At 41.9% G+C, this 17,903-nt stretch overlaps 1 protein-coding gene across 4 annotated transcripts in view; it reads right to left on the bottom strand.

Moving 5' to 3' along the window:
* Positions 1-17,748, bottom strand: part of adgb (androglobin) — a 35,632-nt gene extending 17,884 nt beyond the window's left edge. For 3 of the 4 annotated variants that reach the window (XM_061705111.1, XM_061705113.1, XM_061705114.1), the window contains exons 1-14: positions 17,449-17,735; positions 16,605-16,920; positions 15,800-15,871; positions 15,414-15,593; positions 13,426-13,592; positions 12,309-12,395; positions 11,797-11,957; positions 10,800-10,870; positions 9,695-9,872; positions 9,285-9,378; positions 8,915-9,065; positions 4,191-4,236; positions 549-639; positions 398-461 (exon numbers count right to left, since the gene is read on the bottom strand). In XM_061705111.1, the coding sequence (XP_061561095.1) occupies positions 398-461; positions 549-639; positions 4,191-4,236; positions 8,915-9,065; positions 9,285-9,378; positions 9,695-9,872; positions 10,800-10,870; positions 11,797-11,957; positions 12,309-12,395; positions 13,426-13,592; positions 15,414-15,593; positions 15,800-15,871; positions 16,605-16,920; positions 17,449-17,513 (1,743 nt within the window). In that variant the 5' untranslated portion in view covers positions 17,514-17,735. Of the gene's footprint in view, positions 1-397; positions 462-548; positions 640-4,190; positions 4,237-8,914; positions 9,066-9,284; positions 9,379-9,694; positions 9,873-10,799; positions 10,871-11,796; positions 11,958-12,308; positions 12,396-13,425; positions 13,593-15,413; positions 15,594-15,799; positions 15,872-16,604; positions 16,921-17,448 lie in introns of all 4 variants that reach the window. The other variant, XM_061705112.1, reaches the window with a different exon arrangement.
* Between the last annotated feature and the right edge of the window lie 155 nt (positions 17,749-17,903).

The raw sequence follows: 17,903 nt of genomic DNA, 5'->3' as shown, positions 1-17,903 counted from the left end.
GACAAGGGAGCCGGGGAGGGGGGCGATGCGGACGTGTTTGGAAGGACAAGCAGAATCGTCGCTATCCAAGCAGATATGCAAACACTCCTCCACTGACACACACCTTGAGAGTTGTCTTATGACACCAGCAGAGATGGGCTTTTTCAGGGTAGACAATTCGGTACTAATGTCAAATGTTTTTTTACTAGCTTGACTTAGCACCAAGGACAGACAATTTGGCTTTTAATTCAACTGCTTCCGCTTCTTCCAATATGATTTGGGCTATGGGATTGGAATTGTTGGAGAGATACTAAGACTGCTTCCTGACGACTATGAGGTGCCCTTGAGCAAAGCACTGAACCCACCCAACCCCCCACCCCCTCCAGACTCCACCCATCATCAGCCATTTTTTTTTTACCTTAAGAAGAGACTTCTGAGCTTGGTGTGGGTACGTTTCGGGGTTATGGAACACCAACAAGCGACTAGGGAGGGGGAAAGAAAAACCTTTTGAAACGGCAGAGAAACATTTGTTTTGTATGAACGTATGTGTATTTGTGTGCGTGCGTTACCAGAAACATTTAGGAAAGTCTTCCAATTCCACCCAAGCCTCTGGCAGTATGGGTTTGACTATGGGTTCTTTAATTACACTCCTGGGCGGATCTGAAAAGATGGCCAAAGTCCTAGAAATTAAATTATTGATAGAGCAAACCATTTCCAAAGTTGCAGAAAAATGGGTGTCAGAGCAGATTGTCCATTATTTAAACAGCAGCTCCCCCTCTCGCCACGCTATGCAGTTTGGTTTCAGATCCAAGCATTCCACTGAAATGGCTACGTGCCTCTTCATTGAGAAAATAAAATCTTCTCTCGACAAGGGTGGAGTTGTTGGGGCGGTGTTCTTGGACCTCAGGAAAGCTTTCGATACAGTAAATCACTCTGTTCTTCTTACCAAGCTCTCAAAATTTAACTTCTCTCGCAAAGCTGTGAGCTGGATTGACTCATATCTGCATGACCGAACACAATCTGTTTCAGTTAACAACTGCAGATCAGAGTCTCTTAGGCTAACCTCTGGAGTCCCTCAGGGATCAATATTAGGCCCGCTTTTATTTAGTCTTTATATCAACGATTTGCCCACTGTTTGTTCTGAAGCAGAGTGCGTAATGTATGCAGACGACACGGTTTTCTTTGTTCATGGTCGCTCCAAAGATACTGTTGCTGCTAAACTCACTAATACAATGTCCTGTGTCACAACTTGGTTGCAGGAGTGCTGTCTACAGCTGAACGTTTCTAAAACTGTAGGTATGTATTTCACTAAAACAAATAGAGTATCACCTGACATACTTGTTAATGGAGAAAAAATGCAAATTGTCAGCCAATACAAATATCTTGGGTTAATAATAGATTCACAGCTTTCCTTTAAAGCCCATATTGACAAATTGTGTAAAAATATCAAATTAAACCTCGCAAATTTTCGTGCAATTCGAAATGAAATGTCAACTGAAGCCGCAAAAATTTACTTATATTCAATGATTCTTAGTCACTTTAACTATTGCATAACCAGTTGGTCCTAGGCTGGTCAGAATGCAAAAAAAAACATTGGAAGTTTTGTACAAACAAGTAATTAAAGTGATGGATAAAAAAAACCAAGGCACTATCATCAGTGTGCAATTTAAAAAAAATACAGTCTTTTAAACTGGGACAGTCTTCACATATTTGCAGATTTAAATTTGATTTATAAAGTACTGCATGATTTGGCTCCAGCTCCTCTGGCTGAGTTCATCAGCCAAAGAAACGGCTCTGAGCGTGTCACTCGAGGCTCCGTCAGAGGTGACTGTCTCATTCCTCTGCGCAGGAGCACTTTCAGTAAGTCAGCCTGGTCAGTGAGGAGCGCTGGTGAGGGGAACTCAGTACCCGAGGAGGTTAAACTGCTTACAACATACAAGGCCTTCACAAAAAAACTGAAAATGTGGTTAGTTAACACCTATAGCTGCCAACACTAAAAGACAAGTATGTTATGATGTTTTTTTTTTTTTGTTATGATCACATGATTTGTGGTTTTATTCTCTCTTAATGGTATAGTAAGTCTTTGATTATGTATCCTGTATTATATTGTCTTGTAGATGTATTTTACTGCTTTTTTACATCATGGCCAGGGGACTACAGATGAAAACTAGCCTTCTGGCTAATTCTGGCTTTTTTAACCATGTGTATTTCATGTATTTTATGAAATTGCATTGTTCCCTTTCAAATAAACTGATTAAGAAGCAATTAAAAGTGCAACAATTAATCGACAGCTAATCGATTACCAAATTAACCAACAACTATTTTCAACTTAAAATTGTTCAAATTCTCGGAATTTTAGCCTCTCAGTAAACATTCTCGGATTTCTGTAGTCCTCCATGAATGCAGACTGATTAACTTTGGGTTTAATCAAAAAAGACACTTGCAAATATCCATTTTTACTTTGGAAAACAATGAAACAATTTTGCCTATTTTCAGACATGTTTCGGATCAAAAAAGGTAAATGAATCATAATTTGTCTGTGCATTTTGTGCACTGTCAATTTGAAATAATGTCTTGTTTTTAATAAAGGGATGGAAATTTAAAAAAAAAAAACATTTTTAAATCAAAATACATCTACTAATCAAAAAATAATCAGCAAAAATAATGATTAGTTGCAGCCCAAATAGCAATTTCTTTTAAATCCACATGTCCTGTGAAAACTCACGCAACAAAATGCCTTTCCTTTCGAGACTCATAGCGCGTTATCGTCGAATCATTATCTTAAACGCAGAGACTGGAATTGGCCCAACTCCCACGTAATGGCATCCTTACTCCCACTCGCCGACTCCCACTTCAACTCAAGGCATCTGGACTCCAAGTCATACAAACATATGCACGCAGACACACGCACATACTGAGCAACACACGAGCAACGCACATCTCTGATGCTGACGAATGCTAGTCCGTTCGCTCAACCCGCAGGTGTTACTAAGCAACTGAACGAGGGCAGAGAAAACTGGCCGGCTGTCTTAAGGCATCATTTCAGCGCGGTCGCCTTGCAAGCGTCTCGGCCAACTAAAGGAGGCGTGCAGGAGAAGATGGGCGCGGTGAAAAGTGGGCGATCAAATTCCTAAACACAAATGGTGGAACCCAAAATGTTTTGACTAGCAGACAAGGCGAATTGCTTCCAACCCTTCAAGTAGTCATAACTGACCCAGTTGAGATCTTGGGTTGGGATTATCTAAGGAGTCAAACAACAGGTTACTATCACCGATGCACTCAAAACCTCATTAGAACTGATGGCCAATTGTTTTAACTGTAAAGAGAGGGTTATTAAAAGTTCATCTAAGGTGAAAATAAATGGAAATACATTTTTAAAAAGTTAAATAAGTAAAAATAATTAAGTTCAACGCTGTCTCCACAATGGAGTACTACATAGTTCTCAGTCTTTGCGCGTTTTGAGCAATGACCTGCATACATGTAGAATGTATTTAGAAACAAATCTCTGAATTCACTTAACAGGGTCGTTAACTTCATCTATTAGGTACAGAATCCATGATGAGGGTAGTGCAATTAGAAATAGTCTGACTGCCTTTCTTGCAATTTAAGGAAAAATGTATTTGTTAATTTTGTAGCTCCAACAGCTACAATAATATAAATACTAATTAGGAATACAATAATTAGGGCTTAATCGTGGAAATTAAGTTGTTCCTCCATTGCTCCGCTTCTGTTGTGACGGTGATACTACCTCAGAAAATTGCCGGGTCGACTTCGTACACCCATTCTGCGTTGGTTTTATTTATACAGAGGAATAAATGTGGCAAAATGCAAGCTTTTGCAGCCAGTGTAAAAAGGCGCTTTTTTTCTTTTCTTTTGTTCTTCTACTTATTACTTCTAAGAGTGCAGCATGTTACAATGGTATTTAAAACATTGCCTGTACAGTTATTAAATGTGTTATATTAGCCAGAGTTGAACCGTAAAAAAATTCCTGTGGCGTAATTTGCATTGAAATCAGAGGTACTGTACCATACATCTGTCAACGATGGGTGGTGCATGGCAACAATTTAGATGGCACTACAATCTAATGTAAAGTTTCCTTCTGAATAACCCGAAATTTGACTTCAGGAAAGGAATTGTTGCATTTGCTTGTTTTAACAATCATTCTCTGAAATAAATACCGACGCTTTCAATTGCAAAGCGGCAGCGTTTACCAATGGAGACGGCATCGTCGTCCTTCTTCTTGTCCTCTGCGGGAACCTGAAGGGACAGGGACACAGAGAGAGAGAGAGAGAGAGGGGGAGAGAGCGAGAGAAGGAGTGAGCAGTTGAGTTGTAAAAGCATCCACAAGCACACCCCAGAGACGCGCCTCAGACTCCGCCGGTGACTCCGCGACAGCTGCGGTGGTGCGCCGTCCCCGCTGATCACCACAGGGCAGCAGTTAAGGGTTTAATGTGACAAGGGCCGCTCCTCCCCTGCTGCTGCTCGACAACACCACCAGGGAATAGTGCTGATAATTTACTCTGACTGTCACTAACCAATGAGGACTTATTATGTTGTTGTTTAGCATGTTAATTCTGTTCGGGTGGAGGGATTAATCAACTGCTCCGATTTCATGTTCATTTGACCGACAAATAATTCCATTTTGCTAATTAGTCATTAGCAAATTCCAGCATATTGTGGTTGAGCGAGGTGGGAAATTGCAAAGTACACTAGCGCCTTGAGATAAAAGTGATAGTGAGTCGTCGTCGTCGTCCCCCCCCCCCCCCCCCCGAGATACGAGCTGCCATTCAGACAATATTTTGCTTTGACTTGAGAGACAAGCGCTGTATGGTTGCAGTGAACTCAATTCAACTCACTGCACAATAAGCAGCAGTTTGGCAAATACGAAGAATTCATTATACTGCCTCCCGGTGGCCAAGGCGGGCACATAAAACAGAGCAGCACAATGAACTGAATTGTAGCATCAAATGATGCACAAACTGTTTGAATTAACATTCTATTTTGCTATGTTATTACTATGTGTTTTTATAAAGCACAGTATCATACTTTTCCTTATTTTAAAAAAAACCTTGTTTTTTATGGGCAGGGGAGGCTGGAACGGATTAATGACATTTATTATCATCGATTATTGTGTGTCATGGAGCGAATCGTATCGCAAGGCACTAGTGTATGGGAAAGAGCGACACGGCGCTGTTACAGTAACCCAAAAAAAATAAGCTACATTCAAGCGAAGGACGCGGTTAGTGCTTGCTTCCATAAAATTTCCTCAACACTTCATCTGAATTGTTCCTCTTCAGACGCACGGAGTAGCAACCTTAGTAGAAGTCCAACAGCTCATTCAGCTCTTGACGACAACTCAAGCTTCCTGGGTAAGACTGATGAATCACAAAGTGTGTGTGTGTGTGTGTGTGTGTGTGTGTGTGTGTGTGTCACTCCTTATTTGAATAAGTCAGGGGGACTCAGACAAAAGAAGCCCCGTGACTGGGAGCCACTTAACCTCCTCTCAAGCTCCTACGCAAGATTCCCTTTCACACAATTACAACATGAAAACAGCCACTAAGGTAACATGAAAATATAACACATATAACCCCAACTCTGGCTGAAAACAGTGAGGAGCAAGCTACCAAATACGAGTGTAACAGTGTGGCATGGCTTAACAGAATCAAAACATCTGCTTTAGACATCCACGTGACGACTGGCCATCATCTCCAACTATCAGGACACTGACAGACAAAAGTAAGCCTATTTAAAGGCTTTCTGCTTGAAATGAGTCGGTCAACTTCCATGATATAAAAGTACTATATAATACTATCCACAGTGTTCTAGCTTCGAAATGGGCATCATGTTACAATGGCTAACAATAATATAAGATATACTCTTTAGGAATTAAACCACTGCCTTGTTATTGATGAACGCTGTATTTTAATGTCGATCATGGTGGTGGTACTTAAGAGAGCCAAGTATTTTATTTTTGAGGTGGTACTTGGTGAAAGAGGTTTGAGAACCACCGCATTAGACCTGCGAGGTACGTCTGTATAAATTAAAACAAATATTATGCATACTTTGTCCTGTCCACTCACCGAGTGCTGGTCTTACGTGACAGACCTCACATGCAAGACTCCTGCGTTTTTAATCTGGTCCCTCCTGATTAGAGAGCTATTTGTTTTTTTGTTTTTTTTTGGGGGGGGGGGGGGGGGGGGGGGGGGGGGTTGTGACCAAATCACAGTCCTGGACTGAAAACTGGAAGACAGACTATTCCTTTAATCCCAGACTTCCTGGAGCTTTATTTGACGCAGCCAGCAGAGTTAAGTCTCTTCTCCCTGAGTGATTTCCTCTCTATGTTATATTTTCCTGCACTGATGTTTTCCAATTCTTGAATGAAAGAAGTAAAGAAAAATCTAATCTGGACCGCAAAGGCCCCCCAGTCTCGTAAATGGAACAGCACAGAAGACCTTCGGTGATTAACCACATTCCGAGAATAGTGGACGTTAAGGCGGCACGCTTGCATAAGGGGCCTAATTCTTGAAAGCACATTAAACTGGGAGGGAAAGAACCATTGGGGGTATTAGGAGCATCATGTGACACCACCATATTTTCTTTTTTAATCCTGGGAGGGGGGCTCAGCGCAGATGTTGATTCTTTTGGCAAGAAACAGGGGGAGGGGTAAAAAAAAAAAAACGTCAAAAACGCCTTCTCACGTCCACTACAGCGGATGCATCATCCGCACTACTAAACGACAGCTTGCGCCCGTGCTGCCCTGCTGTAACCTCGCTATAACTGGTCCCAGTTACACAAGAGGGCGATTCATCTCAACTGTATTGCTCTGTATGCTGAGAGTGATGTGTAATAATAAAGCCCCCCCAACAGCCCTCAGGAGACATAGACACTGATGGCTCACCCTCTAATTGCACTATTCCCCCCCCCCCTCCATCTGCACGATACGCCACCTCCCACCAGTACGACCCGCCGCGACCGCCTCGTGCCAGAGATTCTATTTCCACATCTCAGTTTCTTGCTCGGCTGCTTCTCCCTATTTTTCATTCGCTCTCTTTTTCATTAGCAATAGCGCTGCCCTCGTTATTCCATCCTATCTTTGTCGGTTTCGCTCTGCTGCCGCCGTTGCCGTTGTTGTTGTCGTGAACCCAGCGCCCTGGTCTCCCGTCTATTGCTGGCGCTCCCTTTGCTGCAGATGTGCCCCTGGTCACTAGTGGCCTGGCTGCAGGACAACAGAAGTGACTTTGAGACTGGGTGATGGCCGCCTTGTTGTCAACGACACAGAAAACCTACATGATGAGCTACAGATTTGGAAGCGAGGGCAGGAACTGACTTTTGAGGCCTTTAAAACCCAAGATTTAAACAAAAATAATAATAATCATCACCATGTGTAATGTCAGCAGTGATCATCTAAACTAGGATTCATGTCTCTTATTTTTTTGGGCTGTTGTTGTGTCTGTTTTCGTCTAATAAAATGTGGTAACCATAGAACCGCAAACAGAACTTACTGAGACAGAGGAAACTGCCTGGCTGCTCTGTATAATACATCCAGTGCTGCCTTGAGATACAAGTTTAATTCATTCTGTGACCACGCTCGTAACACAAAACAAAATCCAAAATCATCATTCCCCATTAAAATGAATGAAAATATCAATCCGTTCCAGCCTCACCCCACAATGTTTTATAAAATTGTAATGTTTTTTTAAGAAAAACAAAAACTGCACTCTATAATATTATACTTTATAAAAACATACAGTAACGACATAAGGTATTTATTAAGGTAATAATATTAAGTTAATTTCAACCTTTTCAAAATCTCAGACAAACTAATACGTAGATTGCACCACAAAGTGGCTCTTCAAGGTCATATTTGGAAAAATGTCATGTTTGAGACTACAGCCCAATGGCACATGACCAGAGAGAGCCACCCAATAAGGGTTGGCTTTTGGAGGAAATGATATCAAAAAAACACTTTTTAAAAAAAAAAAAAAATTTTAAGGTTACTAAAATTGTAAACATGGAATTTTCTCTCAGTAATGTAATGGATTACAATTATATACATTTTGTAATTAGATTACGTATTCTCGTTACATGTAATTAGTTAATTCCCGAACACTGCTCAAGGCACCACTGTATAATATAAAAGGGGTTGCACAGTACAATAGGAGTGATTCGTTCATTAAATATAAATCACATACAAATATTTTTTTTTATACTGGCAGCACGATGGAAAAAATCGGTCGGCGCGTCTGTCTCACAGGTTCGAAGCTCAGCTCGAGCCTTTGCATGCTCGTCCCGCGTTTGCCTGGATTTTCAAAACACGCGTGTTCGGCAAATTGAGGGGCGACCGTCTGCGCCGACCGAATGGGTTGAAAAGATAGAGTGATAGAGGAGAGGGACAGTAGGCAGGAAGAGAGCTAGGCTAGAGGGATTGCAGCAAGGATGAGGAAGCAGTGCGTACTTTGGGACCAAGCATAATTGGCACACCCCTAGAAAGGTTTATAATTGCCGATAGTAATAGTTTGAACCATAAATATACAACAAAATATGATCCAAAAATAGTTGAATATTGTTCAAACTTACGACAAAAAAGTGTCAACAGGCATTTTGACACCCCATGTACATAACTTCTTCCTCCCGACATACAAAGCTTGTGGAGATGAGTCACTTTGACTAAAGTTACTTGGCTCCAAAGTAGGACTATGTTCTATGAATCAAGGCTTTGGCGCCATCTTGTGGCATTCTAGGGAGTGAAGAAAAAAAATGGCGAATAGGTGAGTTTTTCTAACAGAGGGCGTGTGTCCCCCCCCCAGAAAAATCTGTGAATTTGTGAGTAGTAAACTGTGAATAGGTGAGAAACCCTTTCATTCTATTTTGTTTTGTCATGTTGGAGTCAAGAAATTATGCGGCGCGCGGCCTTGCAGAGATGAAGTTGAAGTACCTCCACATCCTCGACGACAGTTTCACAGTTAAAGTCGCTTTCAGCCGCATCGGTATCGAGGGCCTCGCAGCCTTCGTTCTCCGCGCCTTCGGCGATGGGGTCCAGAGGGGGCGTGTAGGGCTGCTTCCTCGGAACGCTCCACTTGTCCACCCTGACAAAAAAAATAAAATAAAATAAATCAATAAAATTAGATAAGTCTCACGCGGCGTCAACGCACGAGCGCATCATATGGTAAGACATTTGCAGCGACGGACTGTGTCGTCTACAGATGAGTCATGTGTCGCATTTGTGTCTACAACGCAGACAAATGAATACCATGGCAGATATGATTCATCTTTAAAAATTTATATACATTTCAGAGAACACACACCACTCTTTGGCGGGGCGAGGAGGGCTCCTGACACGCTGGTCGATGAAGGGGCTGGCGATGCCGATGAACTCCTCCGGTTCGGGCAAAGGAATAACTGTGATAAAGGGGAAACACAAAACATGCATCACAGCCACTCGTGATCTCACTTCTTGCGTGAATGATGTCAGACATAAGCTAGCTACCATTTCTCCTCACTACTGAACTATTGTGGCTCTCTTCCAACACTGTATAACCCCTCATGCACAGCTCATTCTGATTTAGAATTTGCTTTGCTCTCTACTCATATTTATCCATGACATTCACCTACACCGTGTCGCAGAATTTCACAAAATGGTTTGATATACACCTCTGTATTTCCCCCCCCCCCCTCCCCCCTCCCTTCCCTTGTGCTCTCGTTTCTTTCCGCTTACTCCGTGGCTCATCGCTGATCACAGGCTTCTTGCCTTTCTTGCGGATCAGTTTCCATCGCGGCTCAGGCGGCGCTTCATACGGTAACTCCAAGGGGCACGTTCGGGTCTGGGTCAGCAGGACCACGTGGCTGTGGCGCAAGCAGAGGTTGTAGCAGCGCAAAGCCTCCGAAGAATCAGCCTGCACGACGGCAAAAAGAACAAAAAATAAAGAAGAATGCGTAGAAATGTTACAAATTGACAAGAAAGTTATCATTTTCAAAAGTCTAAACTTTAAAAAGGAAACAAAAAAATCGAGATTTATGAGAAAATTTACTAAGATAACGACAAAAATGTAAAATAAAGTTTAAATAGGAGGGAAAAGTAAATCATTTAAATGAGAAAATAATTATAATTATTTAAAAATTATGAAAATGTGTAAATGTAAGAAAAAATGAAATTTTTTGGGTTTTTAATATTGGAAAAATAAAAACGTTTTAGGAGATGAAAGTTAAAATTCAACAAAGTGACATTGCGAGAAAAGTCAAATTAACAAGAAGATAGAAAATTATAAGAAAAAAGATGTCATTTTATGGGCATGATGTCAAATGTTAAGAGAATAAAAATAATTCTGAAAAATAGTTTTAACATGATGAGAAAAAAAAGGTAGAATTTTAGCCATAACCCATTGTGCGAAACAGGTGTAATTTAATGTAAACAGAGCAACATTATGAAAAAATATGTACGTCTTACACAAATTAAGTCATAAGGCTTTGAGAAAAATGTCATAATTTTATGACAGTGTAACATGACAAGGAATACAAGATGTAAATTTACGATAGTAGAGTCAAAACATTACTTAAATTACAATTTTAGTGACAATATTACGAGAAAAAATGTTTGGAATATGGAGATGAAAGTTGAATTTACAAGGGAAAAGAAATCCTTGATTTTATGTAAATAAAATGGGCCTGAAAAGAAAACTCTGCAGTGAAGTAACCTATTTTGTTTTATCAACTAATTCCAACAAATATATTGTAGAGTACTTTATTATCTTACTCCTAAGAATGTATTCTTTATGTTGAGACTTACACCCCCCGCCCCCAGTAGACAACGGTAAAACGCATACCATTTTGGTGTACACATAGGGATCATCGTGTAGCTGATTGGGATAGAAGCTGGCGCACACCACCAATTTACCTGAGAAACATGTGCACACAAATTCATGAATGAAGAGTGACATTTACCCAAACAGCAGAAGAACAAGAAGAACGACAGACGACTTTACTTAAGTCAAGAGAGTCTCTTTGCCGAGGGCAAACACGCCGTGTAGGTTATCTAACATTTAAACCTGCCGCATCTCAAAGTGTATCATGAGATAAAAACCAGCTCGGGGACATGGAAAGTCAATTTAAAAGGACCATAGACGGCCATAATGGGAGCACTGCTGGATTAATGTACAGGCAGCGCATTAAGAATTGAACGCAGAAGCCGCTCACTGCGTTGCAATTCACGGAGGCGTAACGCGGATTGAATATGATACGACGGGAGCAGCTGCCCTTTCAGCGACGTAACGGGTCGTCAGTATGGAATAACGACAGACTCGCATCCCACGTGCTTTTTGAGCAATTACGAGACAATCATCTTGTTATCTTGATGTTGCCGTCATGGGATGAGCACACTTGCTGCCCCGCGCGGCAATTCACCCTGCCGCCGCTCCCTCTGCTGGTTTATTTATAGTCGGCCGTACAAGGATAGACCCGCCCCCTGCGCTCCATAATACATGAGTTGAGAAAAACAGGAAGTGGCGCTTCAAACGACATTGGAGGGGGGAGAAAAAAAAAGAAAAAAAAAAAAAGGGTTGCTGCCTGTGTCCCGTAGCTAATCAAGCAAGGAAGACACCGTAAATGTTGCTTACTTATCGGGGTGACCACCAAAACAATCACGCGCCAGATTCTGCCTTTAAAAAAAAAAATGAAATATTCATTGTCATGCTCTATACTTGTTTAATTATGGATGCAGGAGGATGAAAATAGAGGTATTAGACCATCACCCGGCATTTACGTTTTACATTTACGTCTGTAACGGCCAGAAATGTTGCACTAGCGTAGCACTGCGTTTGTGACCTGAGTTTTTGTCCACGTCCCGATGGCTCCTGTGTTCCCCGAGGGCAGAACTCCTCCTCGATTGGTGGTAGTTCTTCTGCTGCTGCATTTTTGCGCATTTGTGCAGGAATTCCGGGATGCTGCCTTGCAAGAAATTCCAGGTTTTTCTCCGGCACATGTAGCTGGGATAGGGTTACAGAATCATTTGGGGTGTTGTTGTTTTTTTACTATAAAATATTGCATCATATTAACCCCCGAAGGATTAACAACTCTAAAAATCTGGATTTTCCTCTGCTCCACCTCCAAATGTCATTAGATGGCAAAGGCAAAAAACCTTCGCTTCCAATTAGGGCTCATTTAGGCAAATTCCCTCGTCGGAGTTCAAAGTACAAGCTCAGACATTCACCCAACATGGCTGCTTCAAACCAAAATGGCTGACTTCCTGTCAGAATTTTACAATCTCTGTTTTACACAATGACGAGCAAGACTTAAAAGTAATGTGGAGCAGCACACCGGACAAGTGAGGTTCTTACTTTATCGGACTGATTTCCGGGATCCAGCCGGTAAGGTGGTGGATGAAGTTGAACTCTCCAATCTCGTCGGACAGCTGCGCCATTTTACTGAGAGGGAAAACCAGTGCAGGTGCAACATTATGGAATGATTATATTACAAATAAAATATGAAACACAAATATGATGCTTACCATCCATGAACAACATTTTAAAGGGATTCATCGTTTGTGCTAACAGGGAGTCATGAAAACTGAAGACTACAGTGGTGCCTTGAGATACAAGTTTAATTTGCTCCTCCACCATGACCGTAACTAACAAACCCCTATTGAAATAAATATACTAATACGCCACCTGGGGCAGTGTAAGACAGACATACTGTACTTGAGCCTCAACGCCTCTCTCAGCTTCTCAGTACGGCAGTAATATTAGTTCTTTCCAGAAGCTAAAGAATAAATGCCTGGCAGTATTGTACATGGTCTGTCTACATGTGTTGCATCACCGTTTGTGTTCAGCTCTCATATCAGTGACGTACAAAAGTTGCCATAATGACAATTGCTTTAACCACCCAAAAAAATAAAAAAAATAACTATAAAATAAAAATGAAAAATCACTTTAAAGTTTCCAAGCCTAAAGAGGACGACAGTGAATATGTTTCAGTTGAAACAGATGGCCCCAATAAGCTCTAATTGGTCCCATTGGGAATTGTTTTGCCTGGTCGACAGTCTTGACACTCAGTGGAGTGAATCCAAGACTGAAGTTCAGCAGTTTAGCTAAAAAAAAAAAAAAAAAAAAAATACATTCTTTGCCCAGGAGACAAGTTTTAGAACTACAACCACTATGACTTATGAATGCTTCACCGGAAGAAAAAGTCTCCTTTGTTTCCTGTCTCAGATTAAAGATTAATTCGTTGGTTAACCTTCAGTGGGCATCGGGACAAGCACTTTCTACACACGCCACGGTGCTCCATCACTGACAGGCCACCAAGTATGTCTGATATTGTAATTTTCCAATTTCAGCTCCTTGTTTTACAGGTTATTCCTTGTTCTAAAACATAAGAAACTTCATTAGTTGGACCCTGAAAACTGATGACTGCAAATGCTTAACCCCTTATGTAAAATACTGAAAGAGTGACACTCACTTTCTGTTGACATTTTCACTGAGTGGCCTCGTGTTAATAACTTTGATGAGCGCCTTGGCCAACAGCATGGGCCACAGCACTGACCGACAGCTGGACGCCGGCAGCAGCAGATTGTGGTCTCGGTCGAAGGGCATGGAATCGTCCACTGTTATCTTCCTCCAGCAACCCTGAACGCACAGAGGAAAGACTGTTTTTGCAGATTCTTCTGCTGGAAACAAACAAACAAAGACTGATTTTGTGTTTTAGCACAGTGTGCGGTGTCGGCACCTGCCAGGGGTGGTGTTTTGTGTGAAGAACAACACCGCATAGAGGGGGGGGAACGGCACACACAGGCATTAATAACCTGTTCACAGCTGCGCCTGTCTCCTAGCAGAGCAGTACGTGACGCAAGGCCATGTAGCTCTCGTTCTCGTCAAGCTCAACCCCGAGGAAGATGGTAGAATCCGGCGCGCAAATGGACAGAACATAAAATAAAGTCGAAACAAGCAGTGCATGTGAAAATTCTACAGCATCCAGACTGCGGTTATCCAGGGAACGTTAAATCCAGGGCAACTGGATTTGGAGTAGTGTATACTTGACTTCCAAAAGGCTTCTCCTCAATCCAGTGCCCTTTGATCCAAATCTCCCTGATAAGAAGAGTTGTAGGAAATGTGAAGAACAGTGTGAGAAAAAGAGAATGATGGTGTGGATTAATAAAAAAAATAAAAAATGGAGACCAATAAAGAATGAGCTGCTTGAGGCGGGAAAAGGTTGACGAGCAAACAATCAAGCCGGGAGGGGCGGGGCTCGGAGCTTAATGCCATCACAACAACCATCTGCATTCGTGCCGCCATTGACACGGCGACCTTTGACTGCGACCATGTCGCGCTTACAGTATTTGTCAATGAAGACAATGATACATCCCCGTATTTTAATATATTTCATTATGAATGTGTCGCTAGTCGCATTCATTTACTTTGCTGCATGTCAAGGAGAAATGTATTTATTTGGATCCTATTTATTTGGTTCCTTGCCCAGTACACAGAACACAAAGATATTTTTCAATCTCTGAATGATTAAAACTGTGCAGAACAAATGCTACTACTACACAACAAAACAAAAAACAAAGGCAATTACAATAAGCGTTGTGTATTTAAAACAACTTTGCTTTAAGAATGCTCCCGCTAGCTGATGCTAACACATAATGGAAAACGCCATTCACGGGCTAACGATTAGCATCGATAGTAGTGGTGTTATAACCCTTTAAGCAACACATAGACAGAAAATATAACAATACTCAGAGGCAGATATTCTTTATCTTCTGTTAAAAATGACCAATATTATTGCACCTTAAAGAGTCACTGAGTGGTGATTCTTCCTGGTTTGTGTCTGTTTGACCGTATTATACTTCCCCCCGGTGGCCAAGGCGGGCACACCACAAGGAGCAGCACAATGAATTGAATTGAAGCATTAAATCATGATGCAAAAACAGTTTCATTCTTTTTAATTCTATTTGAATTATGTAATTAAAGTATGTTTTTATATAGTATATCGTAGAGTGCCATTTTTTCTCATTAAAAACGCATTACAACAATTTTGTTTTGTTGGGGAGGCCAGAAAAGATTAATGGCACTTCCATTAATTTAAATAGGGAAAGATGATTTGAAAGACAAATTATACTCTTATCTCAAGGCACCTTTGTACAAATTTCGCTTTTTGAGTTGAACAGTTTTCCATAATAATCACATTTTTTTGCGAGGCGCCTGTACAGTTGGTGAAGATCCAGGGCCACTTTCAAGCAGCGGCCAAACTACACTGCCTAAAACATTATCATGGAGAGGCACTCCCATACGCCTGAGAGCGGTTTTAAACTGTGAAAGAAAATGCACAATAAACCTCTTTTAAGAAAACAACAAATTCAAACTCCTCTGCTAGGAGACAGGCGCAGCTGTGAACAGGAATTTGTGACGCAGCGGCTTCAAAAAGGTTTCAGAGCGGCAGACGCTCACCATCCAGAAGAGTCGAACCAGGTATTTCCCGTAGCTGTTGAAGAGCGGCATGTGGCCCTTCCCCGGCTTGCACAGCGAGTAGATGTGCTCCCAAGGTTTCCAGCCGTGTTGGTCTGAAGCTTCAGGGTGGTGGAAGACTTTCCAAACGATATAAACCTCACTGATGATCCATCTCATCAGCTTAGGCGGAGGAGGAGAGAACAATATGCAAATTTATAAGCTACATCTTCAGGGCACATTTCAGTACTTCAACTTAAAAAGCGTGAGCACTTTTGCCAGCTCCGTTTATTTGCGTCCATCACACGTCACTGCATCTACAGTTTGTAAATTTCCTTTGCCAATGGCTGACCAGTGAAAAATAGGTAAATAAATAAGTGCGTACTAACCTCGCTGCAAAGCAGATGTTGGTTGGAGGACACAAGGTCAAAGTTCAGTGTGTTCTCAACAACTGTGGGCACCTAAAATAAAGCACACGGGTGCAAATGAGTGTCTTCGTACAACGCGGATCCGCGCAGCAGTCCCAGGTAACCTTCTTAAAGTCGACACCAATGCGTGTCCTACTTAACGCATCCCCGGAGGGTGGGCTTTGCCGGTCTAACCTCACCGTGATACTCCCCAGACTGCCATACCCCGGATGAACATTCTACTGACACCTTAATAGACTCCAAAGAACGACGAATTAAATATTAACAATGGTGTTAGCTGATGGTGAGAGAGATCAACTGAGGGTCAAGGGGGGCACGTGTTTTGCGCGCGGGAGACGACCTCAATGAGTCGACACTTCCGTCGATAAGATAGGCTTCAGAAATGCGAGATGAAGAGAGACGCCATCTCGCGCAAAACTGGAGACGGCGGAAAGTGATTGCGATTGGCCTCGGCTCCCCGTCGCAGGGATTTAATTAAACTCCATTGACAGCAGGAGTGAAAAGGCAGATTGCGATCTGGCAATGACTTATTCAAAGGAAAAAAAAATTCCAGGAATCGCTCAATCCCTCGCTGAGGGAAGTGGAACTGAAAAGTGTTGCAATTAAAACATCATTGTGGAACCACAAAGAACATGTTTCTTCGCGAAGAATCTGCGACGGTTTGTTTGCTCAAGTGCAGAGAGTGCAAGGCATCTGGAACATGTACCCGGCAATAAACGGGCGTAGGCTGTTCTGCATTTTAGTTATAGAGGTTGTTCATGTTTACCATGTTGACAAGGAACTCTGTAGGGCGCTTCCAGTAGTGCACTTTCAATGAAGCCGGAAGGCAAATTTTCCCCTCTGGATCTTCAAAGTACACCTGTAACAGACAATTGTAAAACGCAATAAATATCATAACGTGATTTATGTTCCGCTGAGGTTCAACTATCTTCTCTTTTACAGTTGAACTGGGAGCCTTGACATTCTTGGGATCGTCTGGGACTTTGCCAGAGTCCCATTTCTCCCTGTAGACGTCGCCGTCGGTCCACTCGGGCCACACGTCGTCCAGGCTCTCGGCTGAAGCGATGGGTACAGAACATACTCTGAAATTAGTGGAGGACACACGTCAAACTCTCTTCTTCAGACCTTGTCAGTAGTTTTGTCTGAAGCGATACCAGACAATTGCAGAGCACAAAGAGACATTCACACCTATGGACAATTTGAGTCTTCAATGAACCTTCCACACGTTTTTAGAAGGTGGGAGAAGAAATAGGAGCCCAAGAAATACATAATAACAAAAAAAACAGAGGCCATAACCCTTTGTTTGCGTCTTGCTTGACTCATAAATGGCATCAATATTCCAATTCCTACCTTTTACAAGTCCCATTTCCAGGCGCATAATGGTAATAAAAGCACACCTTTCGATATCCATGAAGCTCGACACCAAACCGAAAATCACTGTAATAAATGTATGATTTCACACAAGAATACAAACTAAAGGGCTGTGGCACCTGTGTAGAATTGGTTTCGACAACAACAACAAAAATGTAAGAAAAGCATTTCGAAATGTTGTCGGAAGCTCATGCTGACATTAGGTTCATGCTAATTAGCTAGTACGAAACCAAACTCACTCTGCCTGCACGTCGGATATTTTGCTGGAAGTGGACTCCTTTTTCTTGAACTGGGCTTTTGACATTTGCGCGTAATGCAAAAGCTCACCTTCGTAATCCGAATTTTAATATCAGCCCTCCGCCCTGCAAAGGTGTGTTAAGACAGTGTTAGCCGTCAAGCTAGCCAGCACCATCTTCTCAATAAGCAATTTAATGACGAATTATGCCTAAAACCTCGAACAACCTTTAAAGTAATAATATTAGTATTAATCTTCTAAGTAGTTAGCCGGCCACAGGTTCGTACTTTATCCTCTTCTGGTGTCGCACTGGAATGTTTAGTGTGTTGCCACGGCAACGTAGGTACACTCTTGAGTTGTTACGTCTCTTGTTGCTATGCGGAAGTCTGTGTGCTTTTTTTTCCTTCCTTCATTACCAAAACAAACAAAAACATCGAGGTTGTGTCCGGTTTATTCACT

Source organism: Phycodurus eques, chromosome 18, assembly GCF_024500275.1.
Source record: "Phycodurus eques isolate BA_2022a chromosome 18, UOR_Pequ_1.1, whole genome shotgun sequence".
Lineage (NCBI taxonomy): Eukaryota > Metazoa > Chordata > Actinopteri > Syngnathiformes > Syngnathidae > Phycodurus > Phycodurus eques.
This window is presented reverse-complemented; position numbering and strand designations above follow the sequence as displayed.